Source organism: Pseudopipra pipra, chromosome W (assembly GCF_036250125.1).
Source record: "Pseudopipra pipra isolate bDixPip1 chromosome W, bDixPip1.hap1, whole genome shotgun sequence".
NCBI classification, from domain to species: Eukaryota; Metazoa; Chordata; class Aves; order Passeriformes; family Pipridae; genus Pseudopipra; species Pseudopipra pipra.
The window spans coordinates 447,577-465,926 of NC_087580.1; the positions used below are offsets into that span (position 1 = coordinate 447,577).

The following is an 18,350-nucleotide window of genomic DNA, read 5'->3' on the forward strand; positions in this document are numbered from 1 at the left end:
TGTCATATAAATTGTAACATCCGAGGCAGAGGGTTGTAGGTGTTTTGTAATTTCTGTGCCTTCGAGGAACTGTTAAATCATTTAATTTAATTTAATTTTAATTTAATTTATCAATTTGATTTATTTTAATTTAATTTATTAATTTAATTTAATTTAAATTTAATTTACTAAATTAAATAAATTAAATTGACTAATTAATTTAATTTAAATTCAATTTTAATTTAATTTAAATTTAAATTATTAAATTAAATTTATTTATTTATTAAATTAAATTTAATTTTTAATTAGTTAAATTAAACTTATTAAATTGATTTAATTAAATTTAATTTAAATTTAATTTCTTAAATTAAATTAATTTAATTAAATTTAAATTTAATTTCTTAAATTGAATTAAATTAAATAAAATTAATTAAAACTTCAACGAGTAAATTTACTTACAGGTTGTGGCTTTAGTTCCATTGTCCCAGTGACCCTCAGAGAACTGATTGAAGCCGATTGTTTCATGGGCTGAAATTCCAGCCAGAAATGGATATAAATCCTATTTAGGGCAGTGCTGGGACACCCTGAGAGGGAGAAACTGGCCCTGGGAGGGAACAGAATGAGCAAGGGAATGCTCTGGAGGGAGGAGCTGAGAATATAAAATATATACAACAGTATATAAAAAATATATGAATATGCAAATATATATAAATATATATAAATATTTAATATATATAAATATATAAATATATTTATATATAAATATATAAATATATACATACATATAAAAATAAATAAATATAAAAATATATAAAATATGTAAACATATAAATATATATAATGTACACATAAAAATATATGTTAAATATATAAATATATAAATATACATATAATATATCAATATATATAAAATAAATGAATATATCAATATATATCATATGTGTAAATATATAAATATATATAAATATATAAATATATATCTAAAATATATATAAATATATATATATAAATTTATAAATATATATAAAATATTTTTTTAAATATAAAAGAGATTAAAAAAATCTTAACTAAAGTGGAAAAAGTGGGAGAACATCATTGGTGGGACAGCAGTGACATCACTGGGAACATCGGTGACAACCCTGGGGACAACGGTGACATCACAGGCACAGCAGTGACATCACAGAGAGAGCAGTGAAATCACAGGCACATCGGTGACATCACAAGGACAGCAGTGACATCACAGGGACACCGGTGACATCACAGAGACAGTGGTTACATCACAGAGACATCGGTGACGTCACAGAAACAGCAGTGACGTCACAGAAATAGCAATGACATCACAGGGACAGCGGTGACATCACAGGGACAGTGGTGATGTCACCAGGGTTTTAATTTTGGTGTGAAAATCTCCTGCTTTGGGCAATAAATCCTGGCTCCTCCTCCAGCATCCGGCAGTTCCTCTGTGGGAACCAGGAATGGGAATGGGGACAGGGGGGCTGGGATGGGGACATTGGGGACACTGGGGAGAGGGATGAGGATACAGGGAGCAGGTTGGGGACACCAGGAATGGGGACGTCAGGACTGGGATGGGAACACTGGGAATGGGGATGTGGAAGGCCAGGATGGGAACAAGGAGGACAGGAATGGGGGACACTGGGAGCAGGTTGGGGACAGCAGGAATGGGAATGGGGACTTGGAGGACCAGGATGGGGACACTGGGAACAAGTTGGAGTCACCAGAAGTTGGGAATGGGGATACCAAGAGCAGGTTGGGGACACCAGGAACAGGGAATGGGAACACCAGGAGACAATGGGGAAAGGGATGAGGACACCAGGAACTGGATGGGAAAGCCAGCAAAAGGTTGGGGACAACAGGAACTGGGAATGGGGACATTAGGAGTTGGGAATAGCAATACCGGGAATGGGAATGGGGACATGGGGGACCAGGATGGGGTCTGGGGAACAGGTGGGGCATTACCAGCAACTGGTAATGGGAACACCTGGAGCGGGAATGGGAATGTGGGGGACCAGGATGGGGACACTGGGGACAGGAACGGGGACCCTGGGAGCAGGCTGGGCATTACCAGCAATGGGAACGGGCACGGCAGGAACGGGAATGGGCACGGCAGGAACTCTGTGTCTCTGCTGGCCCCCCGGGCTGTGCCTTGGAGCCCTGACAGCTCCTGCAGGTCGCAGCTTTCCCAAGGCCTGGCAGCCCTCGCTGCCGTTGCCGGTCCTGCAGCGCCGGGCGGGACGCGCTGCGGATCCCGCCGGGCTCCGGCGCTGCCACGGAACCCGCCGGCACCGTCAGCCCGCACGGCACCCACGGCAAGGGGCACCACGGCCGGGCAGCTGCTCCCCACGGCATCGCCAGCCCACAGCACCCGGCAGCTCCCATTGACTCACTGCAGCAGGAGAGCAGCAAAGCCTGGCAGCAAACTCCCAGGGCAATTCTAGGGGCCAAAGGGACGCTTCCAGCAGCATTCCGGACTTGAGTATTCCCGCAGAATTCCTTCTCCAGCTCTGCAGCCTCTCCTGCTGTTCCAGGACTGTCGGGTTTACACTGCCCTCCTGCTGCTCCTGGCTCAGGGCTCGCCAGGTTCAGTGCCCCCTTGGCAGTCCCGGACAAAAGGAGGGCACTGCTCTGCTCTGCTTTCTGCTGCTGAACATCTTCATTCTCCTCCTCGCAAGGACCCACAACTCTCCCGCTTTACAAAGAGCAGCAGCACTTGGCAGGCCCGGCAGGATCTTCCCCACAAAGGCCGTGGCACTGCCCTGTGCTCGTCCTGCCACAGGAGCTCAAGGCTTCTGCACAGCACAACTTCCCAGCAGTGACCTCCCTGCTCCAGAGGGATGAGGAGCCTCTGCTGAACTGCAGAGATTCACACACTGCAACCATTGCACTGCCTGCATTTCCTGCCATTCTGCAGCACTTGGGCATCTACTGTGGCTCTTCCTGCTGTTTAAGAAGGAGGTTTGCAAGCCCTGGGAGCTGGATGGAGTTTTGTTCCAGCTGCCAGCTAAGGAAGTTTTCAACCTGTTACATAATACATGCAATGAAATCTACAGTGATTTAAGAACTTGGACTCCAGCAGAACTGTTGGATTATTTATTTCATCAGGAAAAATAGACCAGGAAATAAAGCCAGCCCTTAATATATGTAAGTCAAATGAACTAATTTAGGTAAATAAATAGGCTGTGAAAAGGAAGTTACTGACTTTTGTACATGGATACATTAGAGAAGGGAGCAGGATACAATGCTTGGGATGCTCCTTGGAATACTAGTCCAGAAATGTCTTAGTACAGAGCATTAGACTCCACAACAGAATCCTGCCAAGTAATTATATCCACATAGGAAAGGAAATTGTTGGCAATCCTGACCTGGCTTTTGGAGGTATCAGGAGCTCCTAAAAAACAAGTATCTTAAACTGAAAACTTTATTCAAGTAGCTGAATCTACCCAGCACAGGGCCTTCTACAGCTCATGGTGAGCTTGCTTTCAAGACAGAAAGTCCCAAACAGGCACGATCTTCCATTCCAAAGTCTCACCCAGCTGCCTTCATCTCATCCCTGCCCTCCCCCAGGAAGATTCCACCAGCCAAGCCCAGGGCACTCCAAGGGAAACCCTTGGGTGACCTTGTCTGGTGTTCCCTGGGCACTGAGGGAAGAAGAGAAGTTTATCAAGGTGCCAAATGCCCACGGAGATCTTGGAAATCAGCTCTCCAGGATGCTTTGCAGCCCTTCTCAGTCAGCTTGAGCTCTTCAAATACACTTGTCCTCAGCGTTTTCTCTGAAAGGGTCACTATGGTCTGAAGGGTCAAACTCAGAAGTGTCGGAACCTGCAGACAGTCCTTCCTTCCGGGCAGAGATGCAGCTGCTTGGGAATGTTATTCCCTGCTGTCAGCTTCTCACAGAGCTGTGGGCACACATTCTCCAGGTAGCTCACTGAATGCAGAGTTTCCTTCCAACCTGAAGGGAGTCTTTGCTCTACAACATCTCTCCCCGGTGGCACTGTGTGATTGCAGGCTGGTTCTCCTGGCTCTGCCTGTGTCCTGCTGTCCTTGGAAAGCGCCATGTCCATAAGGATCCAGATGATGATCCTGATCTTGAAGAGAATCAATAAAATATCATTAAACAGGCATAAAATATTGAGAATCAATCAATGCAATGCCAGATCTATCTGAAAAAAGACACAAATACAGTGTTGTGGAGCTCCTGGCCCAGCTTTCCCAGCTGTGTGCATTGGCCAGGAAGCCCTGGGGCCTCACTTCTCCTGCCCCCTAATTAGGAGCAATTTCTTAGGCCAATTAACCACTGAGTCATTTGCCCCTGAGCTGCTTTGTTCCTCTGCCAGGCACAGGCCAGCCCGGGCTCCGCAGGCTGCAGGGCTGCTGCGTCCTGTCAGTGCTCAACACCTCGGATTTATTTGCCCCAAAAAGGGAAAACGGCCCCGAATCCCGTGGGCCGAGCGGAGGAGGGGACAGAGTTCTGGCACAAAACTCCACCCTCCGGGTTTGCCCAGCCTGGGAAGAACCAAGGGCCCCGCAGTGAGGTGGGACCCCCCAGCAGCCCTTGTGTGCCGTGCCCAGCTGAAGCCCTCCCTGGGGCGCTCGGGGCTGGCTGGGCACACTGGGAGCGCTGGGAAGGGCCCCGGCTCGGGGCGGGGGCGGCGGGTGCCCAGCAGTGACTGAGGGGAAGGGCCTTCACAGGGACCCCCCGCGCCCCTCGCTGCCCACGGGAAGGGTTTTTGGTCCCCCTGAGCGATTTGGCGGCGTTTCTGGGCTCGGCGGGGCCGGGCAGGCGGCAGCGGGACACGCGGGGCCCGGGCCGTGCGGCGGAGCCGGGTGGGAACTGCGGGGCGGCCCCAGCGGGGCCCGAGGGCGGAGCGGAGCCGGTTGGGAACGACCCCCGATCCCCCCGGGGCCAGGTCTGATGCCGGGAAAAGCAGCACTGATAAGAAGGAGTATCTTGGCCAGCCCCCAGAGCTGGGAAGCATTCCAGAAGAAGAAACTGTTTTTTCAGGCCTGTGACCAAAGAAGGATAATTTGGAGAAGGGATGTTCCCCCAACGGCCACCAGAGACCCTCAAGAGACCCCTACTCTGATGTAAATGAGTTCTGAAAACTGATTCAAATGTGTGAGAGAATCTGTGGGAGTGTTTAGTATATATGCATGAGTTTGGGGAAATGTAATGCACATGTATTAGTTACATCCACAGAAACCAGGGTGTGAGACAGCCCAGTGTGGGGGTGATGGGAGGAAACCCCCCCACCCCTGCACCCAGTGCCAAAAAAAATTAAATCGCTTTCTAATCCTGACATTGCAGTGACAGAGAGTTTTATTCCCGTTCGTTGACAGTCCCAGTTCTCCCAGTATGATCCCTGTTGCCCCAGCTCTGGTCCCAAGGGGTCCCGGTGTTGCTCTTGCTGTATCCCAGTGTCCCAGTCTGTCCCAGTCCATCCCAGCCAGTCCCAGTCCCTTCCCAGCAGCCGCCGCCGTTTCCCGGGTCCTGCCCCCCCGCCCCCCCAAGATGCTGACGGGGGTCGTGTGTGCCCCCCCCGGAGCGTGTGTGCCCCCCCCGGGACCCCCATCCCGGGGGGAGCCCCCCTTTGCCTTGACCCAGGGCCCCCCTTGAATCCCCGTTCCTGGGCAATGAGACCCCCCTGCATCTCCTTCCCCAGCTCTGGGACCCCCCTGCACCCCTGTATCCAGCTCCACAACCCCTGCAATCCCTTTCCCAGTCCCTGCATCCCCCTGTGCAGGGGGGGCTGCAGGGCTTTGGGGGGTCTCACCAGGGGCTTTGCCCCAGGACACCCTGCTTCGGGCTCTGGGGGTGGGGGGTGACGGGTGCTCTCGAGCCCCCCCTTTTTTCCGCACCCCTTCCCCAACTCCCATTCTGGATCTGCCATTCCAGAGCCGTGGGGGGGCCTCGCCGCAGCCCCCCCGCTGTCCCCGCTGTCCCCTCGGGGCCCTGACGGCCGCCCTGGCGCTGTCCCTCGGGCTGCCCGGGGAGTTGCCCCCACGGGCTCTTGGGGCGGGGCTGGAGGGTCCCGCTGCCCCTCTGCTGTGTTCAAGCACCTGAGGAACAGGGAGCAAACCCCCAGATCGGGTTTCCCGGCTGCAAAGCTCGGCGGGGCTGCCCCACCAGGAGGAATTTGGGGCTTGGGGACAGGAACAAAACGTGGCATCAATTAAACCTTATAAAAATTCAAGCATTGGGAAAGGAAGAAAATCATCCTTTGGGGTCTTCCCTTTGCAGACACAGACAGAGGGTTCTCACCTGGGCAAGTACCAGCCTGGTAATAATTTTATGCCAACAACACCTGCTGGAGGGGGGTTATATAGTTTTAGTAAGTATAGAAACACTTTGCAGTTGCCAGTGACTCAACAGCAGCATCCACAGGTATTTTCGTCTCTGTCAGTTGATCCTTGGTCTGGTTTTTTGACTTTTTTTCCTTATAAATATTCCACAAATCACTCCTATGGAACCGGTTTTGCTTTGCTGAGGAGAGCTGTGACTGCTGGGCCCTTGGGGGATTATGAGCTTTTTGTGTTTTTATTTGAGGAGCACAGGAGCATCCAGGCAAAGCCCCAGGATGGAGCAGGACCTGCCCAGGCCCCGAGAGCTCGGGCTGTTATCCCAGCTCAGCTCGTGGCAGGAGGAGCTGAGGGTGCCCCTGTCCCCTCTGTGCCCCCCAGGGGTGGCAAAAGCCCCTCGGGAGGCAGGTCCAGAGGCACCATCCCCTGTCCCGGGGGCTCCCCGAGCTGCCCTGCACAGGGTGGGCACATGGGGGGTGGGCTCAGGTGGGTCTGAAGGGCCGTCCAGCACCTTGGGGGGTGACCTGGGGGGCTGGGACTGAAAACCCCTCGGAGCTGTGCAAGTCCTTGAGACAATGAGCTCCTGCTTTTTTAATGAACAACCTGAAGAACAACCCAAGTGGAATCCTATTTTTGTTCTCCAAATTTCAGAGAAAGTCACAGACTTCCATTGGGGCCAGGAAGGACAATTCCTGTGCCTAAAGCCCCTCTGAGTGGCCCCACAACCAGCAGTGCTGATGAGACCCTTGGAGCTCTCTGGGGCCGCAGCAGCTGCAGGGACTCTGCTCCAGCACGGGCTGCCCACGGGCTCACATCCTTCTTTGTGGGCATCCCCTGCTCCGCCGTGGGCTCCTCCTTGGGCTGCAGGGGAATCTCAGCTCTAGGCCTGGGGCACCTCCTGCCCCTCCTCCTGCATTGCCCTGGGGGTCTGCAGAGCTGTTCCTCTCCCCTATTCCCACTCTGCTCCTCTCTGCACCCAATTCCATCTGCACAAGGTTTTTTTCCTCCTTAAATACATTATGCCCAAGGCCCCAATACACTGCCCAACATGGATCACCAGGAATGTTGGTCACCAGGTCTGTGCCCAACGGGGGTCCCTGTGGATCATCCAATGCAGGTCCTCCCATGGCTGATGGAGTTGGAGCAGCGGCCGAAGCTCTTCCCGCAGTTGGGGCACTCGGGGCTTCCATTACTGGTGGGTCCGTTGGTGGTAGGTCAAGGCAGAGCTGTTGGTGAAGCTCCTCTCACACTCGTCACACTTGTAGGGCTTCTCCCCGGTGTGGATGCGACGGTGGATGACGAGGTGGGAGTTGCGTTTGAAGCCCTTCCCGCAGTCGCTGCAGCGGAAGGGCCTCTCCCCCGTGTGTATCTGCTCATGCATGAGGAGATGGGAGCTGGTTCTAAACCTCTTTCCACATTCCGGGCACTTGTAGGGCCGTTCCCCACTGTGGATCTTCTGGTGGTGGATCAGATCAGAGCTCTGGCTGAAGCTCTTCCCACATTCCAAGCACTTGTAGGGCCGTTCCCTGGAGTGCAGGCCCAGATGAGTGCGGAGGTTGAATCTCCGGTTGAAGCTCTTCCCACATTCCCCACAGGTGTAAGGTTGTTCTCCAGTGTGGATGAGCTGGTGGCGGATCAGGCAGGACTTCTGGCTGAAGCTGTTCCCACATTTCCCACACGTGTAGGGCTTTTCCCCACTGTGGATCACCTGGTGTCGGAGTAGGTGGGCGCTGTCACTGAAGCTCTTCCCACATTCCCTACACTTGTAGGGCCGTTCCCCACTGTGGATGTGCTGGTGCCTCAGGAGGTTGGTGCTCGTCCTGAAGCTCTTCCCACATTCTATGCACCTGAAGTGCTCCTCTCTGCTGGGAGGCTGCTCAGGGACCACCAGCTCGCAGCTCCGCCTCAAGCTCCGGCCGCCTTCCCGGCACACGCTGGCTCTTTCCTCCTCACAGCCCCCTGGGCTGGCTTTGGAGCCCCTCCTGCGGGGGCATCTCCGGCCCTTTTCCTCCCCGCTGCGTTCCTGCGCCGGGGAGCCCTTCAAAACGGCCTCTCCCACCAGGCTCTGCCGCCGGGATTTGTCCTCCGCGCTCTCCGGCCTCACCTCGGGGCCTGGGGCAGGAAGCAACAAGGACAGGCAGGGGATTTGCCTCTGGCCCACAGGGAAGCCCAAGGACATCCCCCCAACTCCGGCCCCGGCAGGACGGCCACAAAAGACAAAAGACCAACCCAAAGGGGCACTGACTTCCTCCTCACCTGCCTGGGGGGCCCGCAGCATCTTCCTCTTCCTTGCAGCCTCCTCCTCCATCCGCCCAAGCTTTGGGAAGCAGAAATCCTGAGGGGGGGGGGGGGAAACAAGGGGTGAGCACATTGCCTTGGGTGTTTCTCCTGCCCAAGTCCAGCCCTAGAACTCACCAGGCATCCTGTGCCCATAAAAACCCCAAAACCACAAACATTCAGCCCAAAATCCCCTCCCAGGAGTTCCCCCTCTCTGCTCTCTGGGGTTAGGGGGGTCCCCCCTGTCTGGCCTGATGGCACTTCTGCCTGCATTGGGGTTCCCCCTTCTCCGGGCTGCCGGGGGTCCCGCGGCTCCGGGGGGTTCCCACTCTCCGGGGTCCCCTTTAGTGTTGCCAGGGGGGTCCCAGGGCTCACTTCTCCCCACTCTGCCTCCCGGGGCCGGCCGGCCCTCCTCTCTCGCCTCCCACCCTCGCAAACCTCTTGGCGCTCTCGGCTCCCACCCCGCCTCAAGGCCCCCCCTCCTCTCCACACTCCAAGGCCTTCCCCCTCTCCGGGACCCCCGCTTAAGGGGCCCGGCGCTCCCTCTCTGCTCCCCCCCCCTCCAGCATTCCGGGGGTCCCCCAGCTCCGGGATCGCCCCTCTCCGCTCTCCCCACTCCGCGGCTACCGGGGTTCCCCCCCGGCTCTCACGGGGGGTCCCCAAACCGCTCTCTCCCCCCCCGCCATTGCCGAGCGACCGCCAGGACCTTTTGGCTGCTCTTCTTTGGGATCCCGCTCGGCTCCTCCCTCGGCTGGGCCGCCGCTTTTGGCGGGTTTCCTCCTCCGGGATCCGCCCCCTGCAGCCCTTCCCCCCCTGGCCCAGCCCCCTTGGGCCCCCCTTGGGCCCCCCTTGGGCCCCCTTGCCCCCAAAGCCATGTCCTCCCGCGGCAGGAGCAGGGCTGGAGCTGGGGCAGGTCGGGATGGGGCAGCGCTGGGCTCTTGGCCGCTCCCGCCCGCACTCGGCCCCCGCCGCAGCCGCCACGGCCGGGACAGCGCGGGGGGGCCCGGCCTGGGCGCCCCCCCCTCCCCCCTGCCCAAATTGCCGTCCCGGGGGGCGCTGGGGGCGAGGGGGGGGCGCCGGTGGGCTCGAGGTGGGGAGCGCTGGGCGCTGCGGCTCTGCCGGCACACGGGGGAGTTGCCCCCGCAGCCGGGGGGGCTCCCGGCACCCCCAGTGCCCAGAAAGGTCTCCCCACATTTGGGGTTTGGGGGCTCTGGGTGGGCTCTGAGCGGGTTGGGGGGTTCTTGTGGGTCTGTGGGGCGGTGTCGGGGGGTCCCGGCCCCTTTTGTGGAGCACTGGGTGCCGTGTTGGGGTGCAGGTGCCCCCCCAGAGCCCCCCCAGAACGGGGTGACACGGGGGGAACTCCGGGTTGTCCCCATTCCTGATCCATCCTGGAGCAACCAGGCTGGGGGCAACTGGGATCATACTGGGAGTGACTAGAACCACACTGGAACTGACTGGGAGCATAATTGGTGTGACTGGGAGCATGCTGAGATCGACTGGGACAGACTGGAAGTAACTGGGAGAGACTGGGAGAGACTGGCAGTGACAGGGATCATACTGGGAGGGACTGGAACTGTAGTGGGGTGACTGGGAGCAACTGGGACCATGCAGGGGTAACTTAGATCCTCCTAGGATAGAGTGGTATTGTACTGGAATGGCTGGGATCATACTGGGAGTTACTGGAACCAGAGAAGTGGTTAATGGGAGCAACTGGAACCACGCTGGGGGAAACTGGGATCAGAGTGGGAGCAGCCGGGCCTGTGCTGGGCTCATACTGGGATCATCCTGAGACTGACAGGGATCATCCTGGGAGTGACTGCAACAATACTGGGAGTATGTGACAGGGACTGTAACCATACTGGGGATGACTGGGATCAAACTGGATTCGTACTGGAAGTTGTCTCCAAGTTCCTGGGATCATACTGGGTGTGACTGGACTCATAGTGGGATCATACTGGGAGCAACTGGGACCATGCAGGGGGCAAATGGCATCATCCAGGCAGTGACTGAAAGTGCCTGGGGCCAGACTGGACTCAGACTGGGAGTCCCTGAGAGGGAAAGGAACCGTCATGAGGGGGAATGGGAGCAACTGGGACCACCTTGGGGCAACTGGGATCCTATTGGGAGTGACTGGGAGTGACTGGGATCACTGTGGGAGTGACCAGGACCGTACAGGAACCATCCTGGAAGTGACTGTAAGTGACTGGGATCATACTGGGAGTGACTGGAACTACTCAGAGGGGAACTGGGATCCAGTGGGGCCGTGCTGGAAGGCAACTGGGGACACACTTGGAGAAACTGGGATCAACCTGGAAGAAACTGGGAGTGACTGGGAGTGACAGGGTGCATTCTGGAGGCAACTGGCATAGACTGGGAGTGACTGGGATCCTACTGATGGGAACTGGAAGCATCCTGGGGCAAGTGGAAGTAACTGGGTGTGACTGTGAGCATGCTGAGGGCAACTGGGCTATACTGGGAGAGTCTGCAACCATCCTGAGGGTGACTGGGACCACACTGGGAGTGACTTGGACCGTGTTGGGGGCAACTGTGAGCAATTGGGACCATGCTGGGATAACTGTGATTGTACTGAGATCATACAGGGATCATACTGGATCATAATGGGAGCAACTGAATCTCTGCTGGGAGCAACTGGGATCACACTGGGAGGAACTGGGAGCAACTGCGACCACACTGGGGATAACTGGGGTCATACTGGGACCACAGTGGGAGCAAGTTGGTCCATGCTGGGGGCAATGGGATCATCTTGGGAGCCACTGGGCCCACAGTGAGGGTGACTGGGGTCATACTGGGAGTGACTGGGAGCATTCTGAGGACAGCTGGAACCATGTTAGCACAACTGGGATATACTGGGAGCAAGTGGGATCATACTGGGAGTGACTGGGATCATACTGGGAGCAACTAGGACCATATTGGGGGTGACTGGGAGTGGCTGTGAGCGACTGGGATTATGCTGGAAGCTACTGGGAGAAACCAGGAGTGAGTGGGACCACACTGGCAGCAACTGGGATATACTGGGAGAGACCAGGAGTGACTGGGATCATACTGGGACTGACTGGGATCACAGTGGGAGTGACTGGGAGTGCCAGGGATCATACTGGGAGCAACTGGAACCACAGTCAGTGACTGGGAGGAACTGGGACCCTGCTGGGGGCAAATGGCTTTCTACTGGGAGTGCCAGGGCATGTCTGGGTTCATCCTGGGTGTGAGTGCCACCATCTGGGGTGTCACTGGGATCCTACTGGGATGGTCCTGGGAGGGACTGGGAGGGAGTGGAACTCTAGTGGGGTGACTGGGAGCAACTGGGACCATGCAGGGGGTAACTTGGATCCTACTTGGAGAGACTGGTATCGTACCGGGAGTGACTGGGATCATAGTGGGATGATACTGGGTATGACTAAAAGTGACTGAGATGATACTGGGGGTGACTGGGAGCATGTTGGAGGCAAGTGGGATCTACTGGCAGTGGCTGGGAGTGACAGGGATGATACTGGGAGTGACTGGAAGCACAGTAGGGGTGAATGGGAGCAACTGGAACCACGCTGGGGGCAACTGGGTTCATAATGGGATCATCCTGGGAGTGACTGCAATAATATTGGGAGTATGTGAGAGGTCCTGCAACCATACTGGGGATGACTGGGATCAAACTGGATTCATACTTCAAGTTCCTGGGATCATACTAGGAATGTCTGGACTCATAGTGGGATCATCCTGGGAGCAACTGGGACCATGCAGGGGCAAATGGCCTCGTCCAGGCAGTGACTGAATGTGCCTGGGGCCATACTGGACTCAGACTGGGAGTCCCTGAGAGGGAAAGGAACCATCGTGGGGGGGACTGGGAGCAACTGGGACCACCTTGGGGGCAACTGGGATCCTATTGGGAGTGACCAGGACCATACAGGAACCACCCTAGGAGTGACTGTCAGTGACCGGGATCATACTGGGAGTGACTGGAACTACAGAGAGGGGAACTGGGAGCCAGTGGGGCCATGCTCCAAGGAACCCCCAAACTCACTCAGAGCCCACCCAGGACCCCACCTAACCCTTTTTTGGGGGGAGACATTTATGGGCACTGGTGTTACTGGGAGCTCCCCCGGCTGCAGGTGAGGAGCTCTGGGGTGAGAGGGGGTGTTGGGAAGGGGGGGGTCAGTGAGTCAGAGGGGATAAAAGGGGTGGTGGGACCCCAAAGGGAGTGGGAGGGGAGTGGGACCCCCCAAAAGTGGAGGGGGAGCGAGACTGAGAATTGGGGGCTGATGGGAAAGGGGTGGGAGAGGTCAGAAAAGTGGGGGAAACGAGAAAGGTGGAACCCACCAAAGTGAGCATGAGGGGGTTGGGGATTGGGGGATGATGGGTAAGGGGTGGGAGAGGGGGAAAAAGTGGGGGTTGGGACCTCATAAGTGATCCTGGGCAGGCTGGGAATTGAGGGGAACCACGGAAAAACCCTTGTCAGAGAGAAAACTGAGTGACCCGAGTCCTGGATGCTTTTAGGAAAGAGGTCTGAACATTTTTTGAAGAATAGAGAGGGGTGACTTTTTTATTCTTGACCTTTCCAGTTCTCCATTTGGGGGCAGGATGTCCTCTGGGCCAATGTTTTGTTCCCTTTGCAGTGAGTGCAGCCTCAGAGGGCTGAGCCCTCTCTGGCTGGGCTTGGCCTCTCCTGCAGAGACTCAGGCCTGGCTGGGCTGCCCCAGGCAGACGCTGCAGGAAAAAGAGCTCAGGCCGCCTGGCTCTGGTGTCCCTGGGGCTCAGCCTGTGCCCCATTGCTGTGCAATGAGATGGGCAAGGCAAAGCAAGGATGGAGCCTCGGAGCCACCAGCACGCTGTCCCCAAAGGCTGGGGTGGCACAGAAGCCCAGAGTCCCTGAGGTTGGCAGAGACTTGTGAGATCAACCAGCGTCCAGCCTACGCCCCATCCCCAGCACGTCAAGCAGACCACGGCACTCAGTGCCATGGCCAGTCTTTGCTTAAACACCTCCAGGGACGGTGACTCCACCACCTCCCTGGGCAGCCCATTTCAATACCTAATCCCTGTTTCTCTCCAAAAAGTCCTGCTCCTGTCCCTGACAAACAGCCCCTGACAGGCAGGTCCTCGTGTCCTCTTGTCCTGTCGCCTGTTGCCTCGGAGAAGGGGCTGACCCCCACCTGGCTCCTGTCAGGAAGTTGTGGACAGGGAGAAGGTCAGCCCCGAGCCTCCTCATCTCCAGGTTGGAGAAGCCCAGCTCCCTCAGCTGCTCCTCACAGGCCATGCACTGCAGACCCTTGCCCAACTCCATTGCCCTGCTCTCCACCCACTCCAGCCCCTCAAGGTTCTCCCTGAATTGAGGGGCCCAGAGCTGGACACAGCACTCCAGGGGTGGCCTCACCAGTGCCCAGTCCAGCAGAAGCATCACTGCCCTGCTCCTGCTGCCACACTCTTTCTGATCCAGGCCAGCCTGCCCTTGGCCTTCTTGCCCACCTGGGCACCCGCTGGCTCAGGTTCAGCCTCTGTCCACCAGCACCCCCAGGGCCTCTCCCACGGGGACCCTTTGCAGCTCCTCTGCCCCCGACCTGGAGCTGCAGGGGGTTCTTGTGGCCAGAGGCCCCAAAGGCACCAAAGGCACTCTTGAACCTCATGCCCACGGGCTCGGCCCAGAGGTCCAGCCTGTCCAGGTCCCTCTGCACAGCCTTCCTGCCCTCCAGCACATCCACACTGCAAGCCAGCTTGGGGTCCTCTGCCAATTTGCTCATGGAAGACTCAATGCCCTCCTGCACATCCCCACGAAAAATAGGCAACAGGACTGGGCCTGTTACCCAACAAGTTCTAGTGCTTGGCAAAGGAGCCCACCCAGCAGTGGGGAGAAACTGCTGGCAGGAGATTGAATGGGGGCAATAGACAATGGATGATGGACAAGTTCTGGGCCATGGCCATTTGTTAGAAAAACAAAGTAAAAGCTTAAGGCCTGCCCTATTTCAGTGGTCAGAGACCTGGCAGAGAAATCTATTTTTGAGACCTGGACACCAAGAAGGCAGAATTTCTAAACCACAAAGACCCTTAGAGAAACCAGAGACGAAGACAAAACTAACACAGACAGTTACTGAGGCTCTCTTTATCCAGGGAAAAGACAAGAAAAGGACAAAAACTGTGGACTAAGTATCATGCAAAGTGAGAAATCGAGAGCCAAGAGAAGAGAGAAGAAGAATTCCTGCAGAGAACTGGTAAGCCAATGGACAGGAATTCCTTTGTCTGCTAAAATGTAAAAAGAGTTAAAAGTTTTGAGAACTGATGTACATGTATTAGAGAGCAATTGCTGTGTCCCTTCAGCGCTGAATGAAGTAGGGTCACCTCTGGAACCCAACCAACTGCTCAGAGATTTTATTCCCCGGCTTTCACTGACAGTTTCTGGGGACCCAGATGAGACAAAGCAGCGCCGACAGGGCAGAGCAGAGGAATCGTTGGCCCTGCAGCGTGTACCAAAGGAGTTTTGGGGAGATCTTCCAGTTCCCTGGTCTGGAGAGTTCACCACGCCTTCTTTTCTGGGAAAAAGAACAGGCCATGAATTTTGGGTCCTTGATTTTAAGGCCTTTTGCCTGCACATAAGGCACAGCAATGGGAAGGACGCAGCGTGAGGCTGAGAGGTTTCTGTCATGGTTTGTGGGCTTGGGTGAGATTGGGCCAGAATTACAGGACACCTGTAAAATCTGGGCTTTGGGAAAGGTTGGGGAGGGTTGGGAAAGGTGTTCAAAGGGTGGTTTTGCCTGAGGTGTTAAACATGGGAGTGGGTCTGTCTTCCCAATTCCCAAGAGAAGAGATCCCAGAAAGCTCCCCTGCAGGTTGTGTTTTAAGGAACAGGAGAAGAGACCGAGGGTAAGGTGTTTCTTTCCTGGAGGGAAGGGCTGTCGTTCACTTGCAGGAGCCCTGTGCTGAAATTGCCAGTCTGACTGCCCAAACTGAACACAGCTGAAGATTCCTGCCAGACAAAAAGGGCCAGGACAGAAAGCTCTTGCTGCCCATGGAGTGCCCAGGGTGGCCCTCCAACTGCATCTGAAACCTGAAGGTTCCAGGCTTTCTTTCCTGGGGGAAAGGCCGTGACTTCACAAAGAGTCCCATGGCAGACAGGTGGGGCTGCACTGTGGGGGTGTGAGGTGTTGGTTCTTTGGTTTCCAGGGGTTATTCCAGAATGGAGAGGACAGGCTGTGACAACACAAAGGGGCCCATGGCACACAGGTGGGGCTGCATTCTGACCTTGTGGGGTGTTGGTTCTCTGGTTTCCAGGGGCTATTCCAGAATGGAGAGGACAGGCTGTGACATCACAATGGGGCCCATGGCACATGGGTTGGGCTGCACTAGGGGCTGTGAGACATTGGTGTTTTGGTTTCCAGCAGCCATTCTGGAATGGAGAGGACAGTCTGTGACATCACAAGAGGGCCCATGGCACAAAGGTGGGGCTTCACTTTGGGGTTGGAGGGCGTTGGTTCTTTGGTTGCCAGGGCCCATTCTGGAATGGAGAGGACAGGCTGTGGCACCACAAAGGAGCCCTTGGCACACGGATGGGGTTGAACTGTCACATGGTGGGGGCTTGGTTCTTTGGTTTCCAGAGGCCATTCCAGAATGGGGGCCAAAGGTGGTTTTGCAGAATAAAAGGTTGAAAACGGAAATTCCGCCTCAGAATTCCCACCCGTGGCTCCTGCTCGGAGTTGGCACCTGCTCCTGAAAAAGTTTTGGGGGGGTTCCCCTCGTTATTTTAGGCGTTTGGTGCCCCAGCTGAGCGTTGTTCTGTCACCACCGCTCGCGGTGCTGAAAGGTTATTTTGCAGAATAAAAGGTCAAAAATGGAGATCTCACCCAAAACTGAGGTTGTTTTGGTCAACCAGGTCCTGCCTGGAGTCTGCACCCACTCCCCAGAGGATTTTGGGGGGGTTCTCCCCATTGTTTGGGGTATATTAAATTAGTCATCAATTCACCCCAAATGGTGGGTTTGGGATATAAAAATCAGTTATTAACACAATGATTAGCACACAGTTATTAGTTCACAATTAATAATTGGTGGTTTGGGGGCATCACAAATCATGGACAATACACCCAAACTGGTTGTTTTTTTGTGTATAACAAAGCAACGATTTTAAAAAGCAGCTTTCAAGCTTCAGTTTTATAAACACCCGCTCTTTATTAATGCGAAACGTTGCAAAACCGGCCCCAAAATCCGCCTTTTTCTACTTAAAACGGACACCCCCGACCCCGCTCTCGCAGTCCTCAACCAGGTCCGCACCCCGCCTTTCCCGCGCTGCCCGCGGGGGGGCGCAGTTCCCACCCAGGTCCGCCCTGAGGGCGGGGAAAGGGAGGGGGTGGAGCGTGGGGAGGAGTGGCCAATGGGAGTGAGGGGGCACGGTTTAATCGGCCAATCAGCACACACCGAGGGTGAGAAGAGCGGGAGTGATGCAGAAGTAACAGGAGGGTAAGAACGGACACTAAAAGGCTCTTTTCTCACCCCAAAACTGCCCTCAAACCGTGGTCAACGCGGAAAAAGCTTGAAATAAGGCTGAAAAAAAGCGAGAAAAGAGGCTGATTTACCTCCCACCGAAATGGAGGGCCAAGAGAAGCACCGGTCTGAGCTATGCCTATTCTCCTGGTAAGTCCCTAACCAGCTCCTTATACCTGATTTTTTAGATTCACCCCGAATATTTCAGTTGCAGTGCTGGGGTGAACATCCCTCATCTGGCCAGAGATTTAGGTTGAAAGTCCTGGTTTGGGGTCTCTTAATTTCCCCTTCCAGAGTTCATAGTCGTCGGGGCGGCTGCAGATCCAGTTCTTTTCCGTGTGGCACAGGGATGAGCTGATCCATCCGTCATCGAGGTACCCACAGGGCCCCACACCCCTCACCTCAAACCTGCAATGCCAACGGGACCAGAGTGAGAAAGGGAAGAAAAGAAGAAAACTCCCCCCCCAAAAAAATTAAGAAGAGCTGGGATTTCCCCTCCGGCAGAGAAGGGCTTTGGCTGGGGGGGGTCTCTAATTCTCTGATCAGGGTTGGGGGGCAGCGACCTCGGCCCATCCCAACCCCCCATGGAAAGCCAGGAGCTGCCTGGACACGGGGCAGGAGAAGGTGCCCATCCCAGGATGGGGCATCCCAGACTCCAGGAAATCCCTGGGGCCCACCCGGGGCTCCAGCACGGACACAGGGACCCACCTGCCGTTCAAGGCCGTGCCATTGATCCACTCCCAGCTGTTATCCCTCATTCTCAGCCCGATCCAGTGGTTTGCTTCACCTTTATAGTGCAGAAGGAAGGCCTGGAAGGCAAAGAAACGTTGGCTTTGGCCAGTCTTGCCTTCCCCACCTCCTCTTTCCCTCCTGTGTCCACCCCCAGCCAGACCTGGGGCTTTTCCCAAGGGGTTGGCTCCCGGCTCCAGCACTGGCAGCACTTTGGGGCCAGCCTGGGGGGTTTGGGGCTGATTTATCCTCTTGGTTTCCCCATGTTTCCCACCCCGGAGCTGCTGCAGAGGCTCAAGCCCAGTCCTCACCAGTTCATCCCAGTCCTCACCAGTTCATCCCAGTCCTCACCAGTTCAACCCTCGTGCTTATGGTGGCCAGGGAAGCTCCCAGGGCCTCACACCTTGTCCGGCCCGTGGTCCAGTTGCCCTCAGCCTCAGAAAAATAATAACATTTTCCTTGGAAACCAGGCCAGGTGTCTGGGCACACGTGGGAGAATTCCGGCTCAGGGAAAGGGGGTCTGACACCGAGAACTGAAACACAGAAAACTGAGTCAGACACGTGGGCAGCCCTGAAAA

At 55.2% G+C, this 18,350-nt stretch overlaps 1 protein-coding gene across 1 annotated transcript; it reads right to left on the reverse strand.

The window, feature by feature from the left end:
* Positions 1 to 7,483: 7,483 nt before the first annotated feature.
* LOC135404763 (zinc finger protein 239-like) lies at positions 7,484 to 8,716 on the reverse strand. The gene is made up of 2 exons (XM_064639500.1): positions 8,710 to 8,716; positions 7,484 to 8,214 (listed from the first exon to the last, which is right to left on the reverse strand). Exons 1-2 carry the CDS (start codon positions 8,714 to 8,716, stop codon positions 7,484 to 7,486), a joined length of 738 nt encoding a protein of 245 aa, XP_064495570.1.
* Positions 8,717 to 18,350: the final 9,634 nt, after the last annotated feature.